This window comes from Hydra vulgaris, chromosome 07 (genome assembly GCF_038396675.1).
Source record: "Hydra vulgaris chromosome 07, alternate assembly HydraT2T_AEP".
NCBI classification, from domain to species: Eukaryota; Metazoa; Cnidaria; class Hydrozoa; order Anthoathecata; family Hydridae; genus Hydra; species Hydra vulgaris.
The window spans coordinates 16,325,791-16,345,000 of NC_088926.1; the positions used below are offsets into that span (position 1 = coordinate 16,325,791).

The window sequence follows — 19,210 nt, forward strand, 5'->3', positions numbered from 1 at the left end:
TTGTCACAATGTGTTAAGTTATATAAAACGTTTTTTATTTTTAGACCATATCCAAAAGGTGATGAACGTCGGAAAGCATGCCAAGAAGCTTTGAAAAAAGTTTCTTTAAAACCTGGTGTTTATCTACCTAGCAATCCAGAAGGAATTGTAGTTGGCATTGATTATAATTCTGGTATACCAATGCAGAGTGCAGCAAAAGCACCTTTTTTAGCAAGATTTCAAGTTCAAAAGTGCAGTATAAAACAGTTAGAAGAATTAAATACAACTTGTATGTATATACGATGTCACTTTTTTCTTAGTTTGTTCTTTTTATTATTGTTTTTTTTTTCTGTTAAGTTTATTGTAGTACTTTTTTTATGATTGTATATATTAACTAATTTTATTAATTTATTTTTTGTTTTTTGTATTTTTTCAATTTGTTCAAAGGAATTGCGCTGTTAAGATAAATAGGCTTTTAGAATTTATTTATAAGTTGCATTCTGCATCTTTTTAAAAAGATTCTCTCATTTTGATGCAATTTACTTTAACAGATAGCCTGGCTGACCATCTGTTATAATAAGATTTGTATTATGTTCTTTTTCATCCCTTTCATGCATACTCAGTTTGTATGTGAGCAAAAAATTTAACTTTTTAACTCAATTTTATTAAGTTGTAAAAATGTTTTTGGAAAAAAGTAGACGGGCTGTTCTCTTTTTTCCATTACAAAGCAAAAAAAACACTTCTCAGAAAAAAGCAGTTATCAAAAAGGTCTACTAGCTACAGGACACTCAGCACAGTAGAGTGGATTTAAGAAATGAGTCATGTTTTCTGAAGGTCCTGCTTTTTGCAACTGTTTTTTGTTTACAAAAAAATGAAAAAAATAAAAATAAGTATTTAATATTTAAAATATTCAAATTTATTTTCATGTGCACATTGCACAGAAGGTAAAGATAACTGTATAATAATCAGTTTTACTAGTGTTTATTTAGAGTTATTATTTCTTGTTTTTATTCTAGAATATGCATATAAATAGGTTTTCCGTTTCCTGGTTTTTAGAGTGGTTAGTTCAAGAAAGTCTTTCTTTCTATGAAAGATGTTTGAGCTCAGTAATGACTTCAATTGCTCTGCCCTGGATTTGTTTGAGTCTTTTAATATCACATTTAAGATAGGGTGACCACACAGAGATGATGTTTAGTGGTAGTGACTTGTTGTTGATGATATATATTATCTTCTTTTACTATTGTATAGTTGTGTGTGGATTTGGTTCCTTTTTTTGCCTACATGCATCACTTTACACTTGTTTGTGTTGAATAGCAAGAGTCAATTTTTTGACGTCTCTACTTCTTGTTGATGTCATTTTGCAAGAAAACAGCAACTTTCCTCGATTTGTCAGTGATAACTTTCCTCGATTTGTCTTTATTGTTAAATAAGAGAACAAACAGTAGTAGGCCATTAACTGAATCTTGTGGTATCCCGCTTGTAACATTATCTCAATCAGATTCACAGTAATCAATTACCAAATGCTGTCATATTCTAGTGATTTAACTGTGTAGTTGACATGTTGTTAAAGTTTCACATGGTTGTGTAGTCTTTTGTGATCAGCCTTGCAACAACTTGCAATATATCTTTCCTAATTTACATTGTACAATATTATGCACATTCTTCCTGCTATTTCATACTTTTTCTTATGTGCTTTGTAAATCAGGTTTTAGAACTTTAATTTTTTTATCTTTCTTTTTGTTTTAATCAATTTTTTAAGATAATTTTATTTTCATTGTCAATCTTAGTTTTACGTTAAATATCGAAGTTCAGTTTAACATCATAAAACATTTATGCCTGCACATAAAACATTTATTCCTGCACATAAAACATTTATGCCTACACATAAAACATTTATGCCTGCACATAAAACCATAAAAACAAATTAACATGCTCTAATAATTAAATTCAGATTTGTCTAATAACTTTTGCATCACCCGTTAAAATCCTTGTGTTTACTTTGTGTTATTTACTTTATGTTTGCTTGGATTTTAGAGCTTCATTTTTTTGTCTTTTTTAATTTTTAATATAAACAATTTTTAACATAAAAATTTTTTAATAAAAACAATTTTTAATAAAAACAATTTTTAATATAAACAATTTTTAATATAAACAATTTTTAAGACTATTTTAAATTTATTTTCATTGTCAGTCTTTAGTTTATTTAGTTTTACGTTAAATATCAAACTTAATGTCAATAATAACAAAAAATTTGAATGTATTTTGTTGTCAAGTCATTACATTTTTATTTTTTATAAAAATCTAATTAAAATCTTTTTGTTTTAACCTAAATTATATATATGACTCTTTAATATTTTAAATAATATTAAATATTTAGGTGAAAATGCTGAAGTTGTTGATGGATTAAGTGATGAAGAGGTTTCAGTTGGGGAAGTATACACCTTAGGGTGTATATTTAAAGTTGGTGATGATGTGAGACAGGTATTTTTAAATTTTTTAATTTGTATTCAAAAAAAAATTTTAAATTTTAACTCTTTTTAAAAAGAAAAAATATATTACTATTTATTTAATACAATTCATTTGAATTTAAGTTTGTATTCATAAAAATTAAGTTTGTATTCATAAAAATTAAAAATTGTTTAATTTTACAAGTTTTACAAATTGTTTATCAGAATAAACTCCATTTGCAGATTAGTTTATCAGTGTGACTTACATTTGCAGGTTAATTAATTATAGTAAGCTCCATTCATAGGTTAGTTTATAGTTTTATTATAGTAAGCTCCATTCATAGGTTAGTTTATAGTTTTATTATAGTAAGCTCCATTCATAGGTTAGTTTATAGTTTAATTTATAGTTTTTATTTTATTAGTTTTAGAGTGAGTTCCGTTTTCAAATTCATTTGTTAGAGTGAGTTATATTTACAGGGGTATCAGTGTCCAATGTAATTAGTGTAATTAGTAACTAATTCTTATTAAAACTTATACTAATAACCTAATTTAGTTTATTAGAATAAGTTCCATTCATTTTTAGAAAAAATTCCATTCATTATTAAAATAAGTTCCATTCATTATTAGTTTATTAGTGTTTTATTCAGATTATTTTTCAGATTATTTATATTATAAATGATAAACATCTAAAAACATAAAATATTTTCTTAAATATTATTTCAATTTGAGTTTTTTTATTAACTTTATATAAATAGTGTTCAAATAATGTTTTTACAATATTATTATAATAAGTTTTACAATATTATTGTGTTTATTGAAATAATGATAACAATGATATTAAATTTATTACAATTAAAATTTTTGTTTTATATAGGATATGTTGGCTCTTCAGTTTATTGACCTTTTTAAAAAGATATTTGATCAAGTTGGCATGGATCTTTATCTTTCTCCATACAGAGTTGTTGCAACTTCACCTGGGGTGTGTTGTTTTTTGTTTTATAATTTAAAATTGTTCAAAATAGTTTAAACAACCAATGATAAAAATTTATTTTTTAATTCTTTTTGATTTTCAGAAATCTATGTTTTGTCAATAATTTCTTTTTTTGTTATTAATACTTTCTTGTAAATGCAGGGTGGCCCAAAAGTCACTCGGCGATTTAAAATAGAAGTAACTTATTTATTTTTTCTAATTTATCATTTTATAAACAAAAAACACACTTCTTGGAAGTAAAGTTTATCTGATTTTGAAAATAACATCCTTTAAATATCCAACATTTTGCTCTTTAGCATTGGTGTGCTTTTTCTATGAAATAATCCATCACCTGTTGTAATGTTTTTTGATTTATGTTTTTAAATTCTTCACGAATTTATAGCTTCAATTGTTGAATTTATAGCTTCAATTGTTGAATAGGTGAAGGCTTATTATGATATATTCTATCTTTTAAATACCCCGATAGAAAGAAGTCTAGAGTTTCAAGTCAGGTGAGTATGACAGACAGTTAGTTTAAGAATTTCGTAAAATTATTCTTTAAAAAATTTATCTCACGAGTTCCATTATCAGGCGAGATATATAGGCAGTAGCACCATCTTGCTGCCACCATACCTCTGATGTGTCTTCAACCACAGGATATACAAAATTGTTAGTGTATTTTTTGCATCATCTTCAAAGAAATAAGGTCCAAGAACTCTTTCCACATGTACACAACACAAAATTATTACCTTTACAGAAATATAGACAATGTTGGTGGACTATTCTTGGATTTTCTGTACCTTAAAATTGCATCCAAATATAGCATATTTTGTTTTATATTATCCAAAATTACATATATTGTTTATTAACATAACCAGAATGTGGAAGTTGGCCTGATCGCCCATAGCAATGTTGTTAATGAACTCAAGTTCTTGCCCTGTCAATTCTTGGAAAAGGATGGGGATAGGCTAACTGTGCCAGATAATCTGCTAGCACCAATTCTTGCACTACCTGTATTACAGGCTATATTAAGGTATGCTATCCATTTCCAAGAATTGGCAAGATAATGCCCACTCCCACTTAAACAGTTATGTTGATAAATAAAATATGCAACTTTAGATAATATAAAACAAAATACCCAATATTTGGATCTGTAAATGATACCTGTATCTCATACAGAACATGTTTCTGAACCCTTTGAATCCTCTGGAGCAAAGTTTAAAATATTGAAAGCTGTTCGAGTTGACACTTAAGGCTCTTCTTTAACGTTTTTGTATTTATGCTGAATATTGTACTGTGATCTCGCTAAGTGTGGCCTCCTAGCACGTAATAAATCACTCATGGAACCATGAGTTTGAAACTGTTGTACTAAATTAACTACTGTTTATTTACATGGTATAACTCCAAAATGACCAGTGTGAGCTCTTTATGAAGCACGGTTGACTGTATATTTTCCTGATTAAATTTGGTTATTTAAACATGTTGTTTGGTTGTGAATTTCTTCATATTTAGTTTATAAGGATTATGAATATATTAACAGATTAAGAATAATCTGAAATTTAAAAAATAAAACTTATTAATTGTAAAAAGTTATTCGATTTTCAAATGGTCTAGTGACTTTTGGGCCACCATGAGCTTTTTTACTATCTGTTAATGTGTGCATTTGTATTTGTACAAAAGTTGTTTACAGGGGCAGTTCGAGTACAAAAAAATTAAAAACTAATATTTTTTTTTAATAGTTTACTTCAGTTCTTTCTTCTTTTTTTATTTCATCAGAACACAACATTTGTCTTAACACGTAGTTGATGCAAGATTTTTATATATTTGATTGTGTAAACATTTTCAACATTGTGTAAAAGTTACTAAAATACTAATAGTTATTTAAAATCCTATTTAATAATAATTATAACACAAAATTTGGTAAATATTTCCTGAGTACAATATTATTTGCCTTAACAAATGAGGTTGTCTTTTATTGTATAAAATATAACTAGGTAAAGTTTCAATTACATCAGCAATGCAGGAGACTTGTGACCCAGTAATTACTTATAAGTATGTTTTAATGTACTTCAGAAATTTAAAATGATTCTGACAATAAAAAGCATTGAGGTTTTTCTTTAATTTATTTTTAGTGTGGTGTTATTGAATGTGTCCCTAATGCAAAATCGCGAGATCAACTTGGTCGTCAGACAGAAGTGGACTTATTTGCTTACTTCATAAGCACATATGGCGATGAAGAATCTCTACTCTTCCAAGAGGTGAAAACAATTTGCATATGTGCTTACTCTCAATAAATTTTTACATTTTGTTAAAAAATATTTTTTAAACTATCTTATTAGGCATAATGTTATTTTTATATTAAGGCACGCATGAACTTTATTCGAAGTATGGCAGCATACTCTGTGATCAGTTTCTTACTTCAGATTAAAGATCGCCATAATGGCAACATTATGATTAATAATCAAGGATTCGTTATTCATATAGGTTGGTGTTTTCAAAACTTCTCATCTTAAGAGTTTTACTTGGCTGTTTTTAATTTTTTTTTTTTTAACTTTTTTTTATAAAGATTTTGGATTTATGTTTGAGTCTTCTCCTGGTGGAAACCTGGGATTTGAACCTGACATGAAACTGACACCTGACTGGGTGCAGCTCATTGGAGGTGATATTGAAACACCAAGTTTCAGGTAAAAATAGTTTAGATATTTTGATATAAAAATTTCTTTTGAAAATAAGTTAGTTAAAAATGGATAAGGAAAAAAAATATTTAGGGGTTGCTCAGGATTGAAATAATATGCTACAAATGTACAAAGTTGCTTAAAACAATCAAATTATATTTTAAGTTTTCCTTTCTTTTGATGAGAGACACCCATGTGCAATGGTTCTAGAAGATATGAAGTGCTTATTGTAGCTGCTTTGGATATTTGACTTTTTAGTTTTTAAAATCTTGGATCAGCTTGACTCCTCGTTCAGCGCAGTTATTAACCACTTCTTAAACCTTTCTTAACATAGTTATAGTCTTTTATCTTTTTTTAACTGGTAGTTGCAACCATTACACTTAATTAGGTTTCATTTTAAGTAAATCAAACATAAGCCAGAAATCTGGCTCAATCAGTGACACAAAATTAAGAATTTTATCCAGTTTGATTTGCAGAAATATTGGTTTTCTAAGCATGGTTTGTTTGTTTCTTTTGATGTTAAACAATTTCAAATCTGCGGCAGATAGTTGGATCACTGGAATAAATTCGTCAAATAAGATAAAGACAACTAACTGCTTAATGTTGTAATTTCAAATTCGCAATACCCCCTGCATGTCAGTGATATACTGGCAATTGACATTTGATGCATTGATGGAAATTCAACTTTGCAAAAGAGTTTTTGCTTGGAAAAGTGAAATAAAATTCGCCACTCTCTTAAGCTTATGGTGTTGGTCTTGGTTGAGCCAATTAAAGAAGCACATCCTGTCTTCTAGACAATTTTTAGTTATTACTAGTTGTTGCATTGAAGCAAAAAGCAATTACATCATCTTGCAGCTTCTATGATTTTTTTTTTTTTTTTTAACATCTTTACTTCCAACAAGGCTGCAAGCAACAGCTGTTAGAGTTGGAAGCTACTGGAAGAGAAATGATTAACAGATAACTTAAAAGATTCCAAATTATATGAATCAGGAAAACAAGATGAAGGGAGCAAATTCCAAAAAACTGATGTTCAAGGAAAAAGATTAGATGACTAAGAGTTTTTGGAGCACTCAGGAACAGTCACAGTAAAAGGATGACACTTATTTGAGTGACGAGTAACATGAGAATGAATTTTAGTAGATAGCACAAGAGAAGCAACATTACAATGATGTGATAGTGGTTAGAGGTTGACTGCAAGAGCTGGTCCAACAATGTTTACAATGCATTTTTGCGCCTTGTCTAAAAGTAAAAGGGCATCATTGGAAGATCCACCCCAGATATGGCAATAGTATTCCATACTATATATATTATATATATATATATATATATATATATATATATATATATATATATATATATATATATATATATATATATATATATATATATATATAACAGTATTCCATAATATATATATATATATATATATATATATATATATATATATATATATATATATATATATATATATATATGAGATTTATAGAGATAAAAAATAGAATTCAGAGTAAGAAAGTGGCAAGCATGGTAGAGAGATGCAACCTTAGCAGATGCAAATCTGTAATCAATTTGATATATGGTTTCCAAGAAAGATCAGAAATGAGAGATAATCCTAGAAGATGAAGGGCTGATGACTCATTGAGCACATTACCGTTCATAAATATAGGAAGATCTAGATTATTGTGATAAATATTAGCTGAAAAAATTGAGTTTTTTTTTTATTAAAGTTCGCCAGCCACTGAGAGCCCTATGCTGAAGCAGAAATGAGATCCTTTTCAAGGCCAAATGCCCCCTCCAAGCAATCAAAGAGTGTTGGTTTTTTATCAAGACAAGAATTAATGGTCCTTTCATCAGCGAACAATACCACTTTAGATGTGAGAATTTCTGGGAGAACGTTAATGTAAATTAAAAAAAGTATAGGCCCAAAGATAGAACCTTGCAGAACACCTGAAGTTACAAGATATGAAAAGGATTGCTGTCCATTGAGGACAACTTTTATACTACGATTAGTAAGGACGGATTCAATGATCTTAAAGATGTTACCTGATACACCATAAGCACTTGTTAAATAGTTTTGAACATATAGAGGAAAGCTCCAGCGAACACTTCTGCAAGACTTTAACAGGTTTGTTGTCCGGACCATAAGCTGTAGATGAGTCTAAGCAGGAAATCACTTTAAGTACAGAAGCTGGAGTGATGTGAATGTCAAATAATGGATCAACCTGTTTTTCAGCTATATCAGGCAGAATGAGACTAGTGGAATTAAAAGATGATATTGATGAGAAGTTCTTAGCAAACAATTCATCAAAAGTCACGAGAGCCTAATTTTTGAGATGAAATACGAGATTTGATGGCCTGAAAATAGCAGGCTTTGGCATTAGACAAAACCTTTTTACAATGGCAGTAGTAAACAGGCGTCTATTTCCTAGAGAATTATTTTGGTGATAGATATGAAAGTAATAGTTAAAATTGGATATTGCAGCAGCACATTGTTAGGTAAACCAAAGAGAAGAATGAGGCTTGACTTGAAATCATTGAGAGGGAATTAAAGGTTCCATGCCAGCCTGAATCCAAGAAGTTACGTAAGAAGCATGTTTGTCAGCAGGACAAAAAATTTCTTCCCAAGGGCCATCACTAACAAAATCAAGGAAAGAGTACCAGTCAGCTTTAAGGTAGTTGTAAGAGGTAAGATGATAGGGGGATTCTAATGACGAAGATGAATGAGATAATAGTTTTAGAGAGATCAAACCATGACCAAAAGCACCTAAGGGTGAATGTGGAGAAACTGAGCACTGACTGGGATCAGAACAAGACATAAGTTGAATAGATGAGGTAAATGATTTGGGTTGTCTGCAAAGCAAGTTGACTATTTGAGTTGGAGATTGAGAAAGGTGAAAGTTGTGGGTCTTAACGCCTGCAGAGTCACTGACACTAGAGTTGAGTCATTCAAACCATTTTATTTAAAATGGTTTATAAATTGATTTTTCTAGGCTACACCAGTAGCATTTGAGATTTTTGGAATCCTTAGAACTTTGGGATTCAATTCTTCCCATCCGCTTGCAAGAATGGCAACACCTTCTTTCTATCCTGTTAAAAAATTTAAAGAATACAATTTTTTCTTAAGGTTATTATACTACATATTAAGTCTGAATAATATTTACACTTTAAACAAGTTTGCTATCTCTGTGTCTACATGGATAAAATGGACGGTTACGTTTATATTTTTTTTTTAATTCATGAAGTTGACTTTCTTGTTCTTCTTTTGTTGACGATGAACATTTGATTTTGAAATTGCAAACTGTTCAAATGGAGCACCAACAACTTTAACTATTTTTGCTTTAATGGCCATTCTGTCTCTATGCTGAGGTGTAAGCGATTGGAAACTTCAGTAAACAATTTAGTCAACTTCTTTGGACTCTGAGAAATAAGGGCTGGCAATCTTTTTCTTTTTTGGTAGCACCCCCTATAAAATTTGTCAACTTCTAAGTTTTTTTTGTTTCTCTAAAATATTTTTCTTAACTTCTTCACTCGTAGCAATATTTCCCCCTTCTTTTAGATAAAGTGCGCTACGCCTTGATTAGAATTCTTGTTCTCCCCCAAATATTTTTAAGCTCGATTAAAATTGTAATAAAAACATCACGGGTTGAAGTCGATTCTTTTCCATCAACATTGTCAGCTTCTTGGAGGTGAAAATATCTTCTTAAAAGAGCAACTTCTTAAAAGAGCAACTTTTTTAATGGTTGTTTTGAACCAGCAGCTAAACTTTTTTTGAGACCAAATCCATCAACTTAGTCTTGATGATCTTTTCTCGTGTCTAAAGTTGTTCCTTATACTAGTCTTTTCTATTTTTAAACTAATACATTTAAAAATTTGAAATTAAAGTGATGCAGTATTACTCCATTCTGAATTGCGTGCTAGCTTAAAAATCAATAAACTTTAGTAAAAATTAGCAGTTAATGGGAATTTTCCAGGGAAATTCCTATAACATTTTAATTGCTTTTGAATAAATTTTTTTGAAAATGTTGATTTGTACATTGTATTTGTAAGTATGTATCTTTAAGTTGCTATCTTAACTTTATATTAACAAATTGACAAATTAACATCTTGGCAAATTATTAAGTTAAAGATTTTCTGATCAGTTTCTACATTTTTTATTATTATCATAGCTTTTATTATAAATTTATATATTTTACTTGTTCTTACATGAAATAAGTATATCAATTTTTATATAATTATATTTATAAATTTGTATATTTTTATATTCTCATAAAAATATTAAATATTCATAACTTTACATAGATATTAGAAACTTTACTATTTTTATTTGACTTTTTAGATTAGCTTTTTTTTTTTTGTAAGTGTTATTCTGATAATGAAAAAAAAAAACAAAAAAAAACAATAAAAGTTGATTGTTTTATTGACAAGAAGTATTAATTAAAGGTTTTCAAAGTACAACATTCATTTTTATGTTTTATTTACAAGAAGTATTAATTAAAGATTTTCATAGTACAACATTTATTTTTATGTTTTATTTACAAGAAGTATTAATTTAAAATTTTCATAGTACAACATTCATTTTTATGTTTTATTTACAAGAAGTATTAATTTAAAATTTTCATAGTACAACATTCATTTTTATGTTTTATTTACAAGAAGTATTAATTTAAAATTTTCATAGTACAACATTCATTTTTATGTTTTATTTACAAGAAGTATTAATTTAAAATTTTCATAGTACAACATTCATTTTTATGTTTTATTTACAAGAAGTATTAATTTAAAATTTTCATAGTACAACATTCATTTTTATGTTTTATTTACAAGAAGTATTAATTAAAGATTTTCATGGTACAACATTCATTTTTATGTTTCATTTACAAGAAGTATTAATTAAAGATTTTCATAGTACAACATTCATTTTTATGTTTTAGAAAAGATTTGTAATAAAAAGATTTGTAGTTTTGTAATCATTGGCAATCAAATGCTTGATTGTTAATTTTTTTTTTTTTTGATTTTTTACAAACCACAAAATCATGCAAATAATTGAATATTATATAACTACAAATAATTGGATTCATTAAAAAAAAGATCCCTTGGTCTTGGGAGTTAAATTCAGTACAAATATAAAAAACACAATGAAACTTGGCACTTATTATACTTTGGTAATCATTTGACAGTAACCATTTTTGCAACCTTTTTTTCAGACATGAAGATTGCCTTTGATGAAAATTGGAACTGAAACTTCAAATTAGCACTGGGACTGAAATCGCAGCTACTGGACAATAAAATCATTTGACCGTTAACTCTTGTTCAACAATTGATGTTGATAGGCTAGTTTTACTTTGTTGCATTTATGCAACAAAGTAAATTTTTTGATATAGTCAGCTATAAGTCTAGATTATGTACAGTTAATTTGTTATTGGTACAATCAACATTTGAAAAAGGCATGAATTAAAAATGTAAATTTCAAATTGTTTTATAAAACAATTTAAAATTTACATTTTAAATTCATGCCTTTTTCAAATGTTGATGGTACCAATAACAAATTAACTGTACATAATCTAGACTTGAATCTCAGCTATATCAAAAAATGTAGTCATAACTTGTTGTACCATTTCTTCAATATTATATGGATATTATAAAGATTTATCAATGAATCTTAAAGATCTTGATAGATAGGTCTAGATCTGTCTGTATTCTATATGCGAACAGAATAAAAGATTTAATTTTTATACTAATCTTATCAAAATTCTCAACTTCCATGGTAGGATTGGTGCTCAAATGTAAACAGCAACCTTATGTCACAATTTTTATACCAGTTGGCCTGTAGTTCTATTCTGTCGTTATTCTACATTCCTTAGACTGTAGATTATAATCGGGTAGAACTAGCTTGTTGCTTTAAAGAAACACAAAACAAAAGTTTTACCTATAGGACAATAACATAAGTAAAAGTAGAGGAAAATTTTTGTTTTATCAAATCGATACCTTACATCAAATTGAATATTTTGAATGTTTTTAACTTGACAAACTTTAAGCAGGTTTAAATGTTATAACAGTTTTTTTTTTGAGATTTCACTGCTATAGATTTATGTATTTTTGTTTTGTTTGCATGTAATACTTTACAAATACATTAAAAAGGCTATTTTGTTTTAAATAAACAATGTGAAAACAAGGAAAATACAAAGAAATATATAATATTTACTTGGATACAAATTAATTTTTAAGTTTCCAAAGCCATTTTTTAGAAAATAGTTAAATTTAACCAGGTCTTATGAAGGCCTTGTTAACTTTTTTGTGCGTTTTTTTTTAATCCTACAATAAAGTTGTTAATAATGACAACTCATAGTAATAACACTTTAGTTAACTTTTTATTATTATAGTACATTACAGTTTTTATTTGTGCTGCATTTGAATAACTGTTTTTTATATACATTAAATAACTTATTAATTTTTTGTTATTTTTTAGATGGTTTATGGAGCTTTGCGTTCGTGCTTATTTATCAGTTAGGTAATCTTTTTTTTTTTTTATCTTTAACATATTCTTTATGTTAATTAATATACCAAAATTAAATTTAAATTAAAAAAACCAAATAACTTTTCCGTAATCACTATAGACCCCATACAGAAGCGTTTGTGTCTTTGGTTGCATTAATGTTGGATACTGGACTTCCATGTTTTCGTGGAGAGACTCTGAAAAGATTAAAGTTAGTTGTTTTTTTTAATTATTTGTTTTTTTATTTATAATTTTTATAATTTTGTACTATTATTATTATATATTATTTGTTTTTGTAAGATTTTTTAGGAGAGTTGAATTAAGTAAGCACGAATTACAATGATCTTGAAACTTTTCGAGTTTAAAAAATTACAATCACTGATTTTTAAAATTTTTTAGGTAGTAAATAGTATTGCTTGTAAAATGAAATAGTTTCCTCAATTAAAACATTCCATTATTAAATACATTTAGTTTTGAATTCAAAACACCTAAGTTTTCTATGTATTGTTGCATGAGCAATCAACCACTGGAATTTATGTAGGAGTTAAGGTGATTTATAGGATTATTAAGTTGCTATGTAACCATATATGAAATAACATCTTATCTAATGTCAGATTTATATGAGTTAAAAATAAAAAAATAATTTAATTGGTGAATTATTAAAAAATTGCTAAAATAAAATGTTATTTAAATATAGTTTACGTGGCAACAATGAAATTAGATATCTATCTTGCAGATGCAATTGATACATGGGTGGATAATGAGTGGCGTAGAAGACATATTTATATAAAAAAAATTTTCTTTGAAAAAAAGCATTTTTGATCAAATTTAGACTAATTTCCAAGCATTGGCAAGAATAGATTTTCTTTATGTGTTACTGTACCAAAAAAAATTGTACTTATTAATTTAAGAAATATATAGTACCTATCTTTCAATGAAAAATTAACACTTTTTTATTGTAAAGTAATTTTTTGTTGATTTATGAGGTCATTTCCAGTTACACTGGAAACTTTATTATTTTTACTTCATTTTGGTATCAAATAGTGTTTTTAAAAAAATACTGTTATTGGAGCCTTGGATAAAACAAATTTAAGTCCAAATCAGTTACCCTGAAGGATTTGGTTACCCTAAAAGATTAGGGCTTTTGATCTTTTGTTGTAGATTAAACTAGATCAAAATGGGAAGAGCATTTAACTAGAATTCATGCCTCCTTTTCATGCTTTATGCTGCAAAAACAACAAGAGCAGGCATCAAGCCAAAAGCAAGATCTCTTGGTTCTGAAACAAACACTGTAATCACTACTTAATGGCTGTTTTATATGTGTAATGAATATATGTATGTGTGTGTGTATATATATATATATATATATATATATATATATATATATATATATATATATATATATATATATATATATATATATCATATACATATATATATATATATATATATATATATATATATATATATATATATATATATATATATATATATATATAAATATATATATATATATATATATATATATATATATAGAAAATATGTAACAGATATTTTTTTAATGTATTATTAAGGATTAGACTGTTAGGTATCAGTTTGAAGTTCAAATTAGAACCATTTAAAGTGTTTTGAGTTATTAACTAATAGCCAATAGCAAAGGAACAGTCGGTTTAACTAGTTCCTTCCACACTTCTTCTTTTTAAAAGGTTTTTTACAAGAACTCAAATGGTATCACTTTTTTTGGGAGCATTGTTTGAAGTAAATGTTTCCTATGTAAATGTATGTATTTGTGTTAAATTATAAGTAATCATGCCAGAGAGCAAACATTTGTGTCAGAGAGCAAACAGCTTTGCTCTCTGACACAAATGCATAAAGACCAACATTCTTTGAAAAACCAATTTTTCAGATATTGTTTTATATTTAGTTTTCTTGAATTCATTTTAGTTGTTAAGTAATTTTTAATATTTTATTTTAAACATAAACAGTAATTGCTTTAATATATATATATATATATATATATATATATATATATATATATATATATATATATATATATATATATATATATATATATATATATATACATATATGTATATATATATATGTATATATATATGTATATGTATATATATATATATAGATATATATATATATAAATATATATGTATATATATATATAAATATATATGTATATATATATATATATATATATATATATATATGTATATATATATATATATATGTATATATATATATATATATATATATATATATATATATATATATATATATATATATATCCTATAATATTTTAATATCGAATTTAATGCTGCTGCTGTTTCCGTTATTCATTTGTGCGTGTTTGCAAAGAACTTGCTTGCCATTACACCAGAGTTAATAACGAAAAAGAGTCGCAGCACTTTTTGTATAAGAAAATGTGAATGAGTGTATATGCATATTAGGGTGATTCAGAATTAGGTAAAAATTTTTGGGCTAGAGTGGATGCTTATAAGGTGCGCAAACCCTTATTTTATATATAAGATTTATTTTTTTAACTTTAAAAAAAAGTTTAAGGGTAGCACACAGCCCCAAATTACTTTTTTTTTTAACTTTTTTTGATATTTGTTGAACCCATGTGTGCCACTCTTAAACATTATTGAATTTAATTATTTTTCTATATAAACTCTCACAATGACTAATATAAAAATAAAATTAAGCACTCTAAACTGTATTTCTTTTTTCTCAATACTGCGAACTTATAGAAAAGTCAAAAAGCAGACAAAAAAAAATGATTTTCCCTATTTCATGGATTACGGCATCTTTTTTTTGGTGATTGAAATAGATAACTTGCAGACATGGAGCAAACTTCAAACTTGGGTATGTTTATACTTATATCAAATTAGGATGCTTCGAAAAAATATTGGAGTGATTGGAGCCTGGGAACTACAAAAACCCCAAAACTTGTGCCCCCCAGCCCCAAAAATGGTAAAACGCTAAAATATTATTAAATGAAATTTGAAATCTGTTGATGAGTGTAAATTTAGTTTAGAATAACAATAGCATTAAACTTGGCAACTCTATAACTCTACAATAGCATAAATCACATTTGGGACAGGGGGCACAAATTTTGGAGTTTTGGTAGTTCCCAGGTTCCAATTACTGAGATTTTCTTAATCACCAAATAAAGCTTTGATATTACTGCTTCCATTATTGGAAAGCCAAAGAGTTATAATGAGAGTGGCGTATAAGCTGGGGCAGCCACTACTTCTCCTTGCCTGTTGATGCCATATTTTGGAAAGACATATTACCCACTTTAATATGATATATCCAGGTAGTAAAATGTCTGGTCCAAAGAACCAGCTCTTTAGACACCTAAAAATTGTCTGGAATGATCTTGAATAGATGCAGTTCCATTAATGATGATTCAAACTCAAACAGAAACTTGGATAAATAAACAACATCTTGAGGCTGGACAGTTCTACAGTAATGTCATAGATAAATGATGTAGTATATAATAGGTTCCTGGTCCGTTGCATTATGCAAGATGCGTGGCAAAAGCATTGTATTACATTAAAATGTATTTACTATTGGAAACCATTCCAAATTTATCAGAAGAAAATATAGAAAAGATTCATGATATCGCTATATTTGTCAGCATTTTTTACACTCAGTGGTTTCTTAGAGCAGTATTACCAACTGGTGACCCATATCAGGTTAAAAATAATAATTATAAATAAGAAAACTGCATAAAAAATAATTAGTTAGTTGTTTAATTGATGACTTAATCTAATATTGTTAAAATATTGCATAGGATATGAAAACTCTGTTGCAAATGATGACGTTCATGGAATCTTCTTTGAGCTTCAGTGTTAAAATCACAGACACAGCTGGTACATTAATCCTGCCTTAGTTGTGCTTTAGCAGATAAAGGTTGCCAAAACAGAGAAGATAATGCCAAAGCATTGAACAATATACTTTTCGCCAAACCAAACGTGTCTCCACTTAAACATGTTTTGGTCGCTAAGGAGCTTTTTCACTCTCTGGACTTTGCATAAGATCAGCCTCCATCTTTTTGTTCTCTAGTAATTTAGCAATCTTGGCTCATTTTTGATAAGATTGGACATGGAAAGGGTGATTTGCAGTGGCTTAAGTTCCCTTCACAGTTCTGGATGTTTAACAATTTGGATCTTGAGTTTGAATCTACTATTAAATCCTATGATGTGGTCAATGACTTGTCTCAGAGGGCCATTAATCTAGTTAAAGAATTGATTGGAAAATCAAACAAAGAAAAAAAAGGTTTGTTCTTGCTTAACTATGTTAAAGAAACAGGAGACAAAGAAAAAAGATTTAGCATCGAATGTAACAAAAAACATTTTAAGATGTTGTGTTTTTATTTTTATTTCTTCCCCCTCCTCCTCCCACAGCTTTAAAAAAAGGTATATTAATAGGGGAAGGCTAATCTTTAATCTAATATTTTTAATTTTTAAATCTAATATTTTTAATTTTTAAATCTAATATTTTTATTATTTTTATAATTATTTTTACCATTAGTTATAATTTTTAGTAAAGTTATCATGATATAGTTACTATTTGTTTTTTTATTCACGTTATTATTAATATTATTATTTTTATTATATTATTATTGCAATTATTAATATCATCTTTATTTATTAGTGTTTTATTTTCCTTTCTTTCCTTTTTTTTATTTTTTTATTTTTTTCTTATTCTTTTTCTTATTTTTTTTCTTATTCTTATTTTTTATTCTTTCTGTGTTTTATTTGTTTGTTTTTTTGTTTTTTTTTTTCAGGTATCACTCCATTGACTAGTTTTTAACTATATGAGTGACACCTAACCTTATTTATGTGAGTTTATAAAAAATATTATTGTAAATTTTCATATTTTATGGTTAAATAATTGGAGTAAATGGAGTAATCCACCTTCCTCTAGATTCATCTCTAAGTTCAACATCAAAAATAATATAATATATTATAATAGCTTATTTATAACTCCATTTAACTGGCTAGATTTTGTAATGAAAAATACCATATACAGGGGTTGTAGCAGATTTTTTTAGTGATTAAGATAGATAACTTTCAGACATAGAGCAATCTTTAATTTTGGGTATGTTTATACTTATATTAAATGAGAATACTTTGTAAAAAATCGCAGTGGAGTGGAGCCTGGGGACTACCAAAACCCCAAAACTTGTGCCACCAGCTCCAAATGTGAGGGTAATAAGTTACCAAGTTTTATACAATTGTTGTTTCAAACTAAATTTATATTCATCGACAGATTTCAAATTTTATCTAATAATATTTTAGCGTTCAAAAGCTATGATGTGATGTTTTTAACCCCCTCATTTTGGGGAGGGTGGAAACTTTACAGTCATAATTTTGAATGCTAAAGTATTATTAGATGAAGTTTGAAATCTGTTGATGAATATAGATTTAGTTTAGAATAGTAATAGTATGAATCTCGGTAACTTATTCCCCTCATATTTGGGGCTGGGGGGCACAAGTTTTGAGGTTTTTGTAGTTCCCAGGCTCCAATCACTCCAATATTTTTTCGAAGCATCCTAATTTGATATAAGTATAAACATACCCAAGTTTGAAGTTTGCTCCGTGTCTGCAAGTTATCTATTTCAATCACCAAAAAAAAGTTCCCGTAATCCATGAAATAGGGAAAATCATTTTTTTTTGTCTGCTTTTTGACTTTTCTATAAGTTCGCAGTATTGAGAAAAAAAAATACAGTTAAAGTGCTTAACTTTATTTTTATTTAGTTATTGTGAGAGTTTATATAGAAAAATAATTAAATTCAATAATGTTTAAGGGTGGCACACATGGGGTCAACAAATATCAAAAAAAGTTAAAAAAAAAGTAATTTGGGGCTGTGTGCCACCCTTAAACTTTTCTTTAAAGTTAAAAAAAAAAAAATCTTATATAATATAAATTATATATATAATAACTTATATATATAAAACAAGGGTTTGCGCACCTTATAAGCTTTCCACTCTAGTCAAAAAGTTTTTAACCTAAATCTAAACCTAGTACATTTTTAAACTTTAAATTATGTAATGTTAAAACATATATCAAGTTCTACAGTTTTTGCTTTTACTTTAAAATTGCATGGCGGCAACATCTCCTTAAATTTGATTTATAGCATTTATTTGCTGTTTTATAAAGTTATATCGTCTTTTATTAATTTTGTTAATAATTCCTTAGTGGCCGAAGTAATTAGCTTGCTACAATCCCTCACATTGTACTTTGAAATCCTGTCACTTGCACAATAATTTTTTTTTTTTAAATCCTTTCCAATTTTCTAAAATACAAAATTAATCTAAATTACAAAATAAAACATTTTTATAGTTCTTTTGATGTTATATACATATATATAAATATTATATATATCTCATAACATATCATAATAATTATTTAATTAAAAAAAATTAAATAATCATAACATATATAAAGATATTATATACTTAAAAAAAACAAAAAGAAGAGATTTTTTAAAAAGCTTAGAACTTCAATAAAAATCAAAACAGCGGTAGAAATATTTTACATGTGTCATAGAGATGCTTAAAATTATTAATGTGTTTAGGTAAATAGTTAGGTCTGCGCGTTTCACACCAATTAAGGATAACTT

At 27.2% G+C, this 19,210-nt stretch overlaps 1 protein-coding gene across 3 annotated transcripts in view; it reads left to right on the top strand.

Moving 5' to 3' along the window:
- LOC100200250 (phosphatidylinositol 4-kinase alpha) overlaps positions 1–19,210 on the top strand; it is a 119,814-nt gene that overhangs the window by 93,605 nt on the left and 6,999 nt on the right. For all 3 annotated transcript variants that reach the window (XM_065801198.1, XM_065801200.1, XM_065801199.1), the window contains exons 28-35: positions 45–268; positions 2,357–2,460; positions 3,301–3,405; positions 5,529–5,654; positions 5,760–5,880; positions 5,963–6,080; positions 12,538–12,579; positions 12,686–12,775. In XM_065801198.1, the coding sequence (XP_065657270.1) occupies positions 45–268; positions 2,357–2,460; positions 3,301–3,405; positions 5,529–5,654; positions 5,760–5,880; positions 5,963–6,080; positions 12,538–12,579; positions 12,686–12,775 (930 nt within the window). The remainder of the gene's footprint in view (positions 1–44; positions 269–2,356; positions 2,461–3,300; positions 3,406–5,528; positions 5,655–5,759; positions 5,881–5,962; positions 6,081–12,537; positions 12,580–12,685; positions 12,776–19,210) is intronic.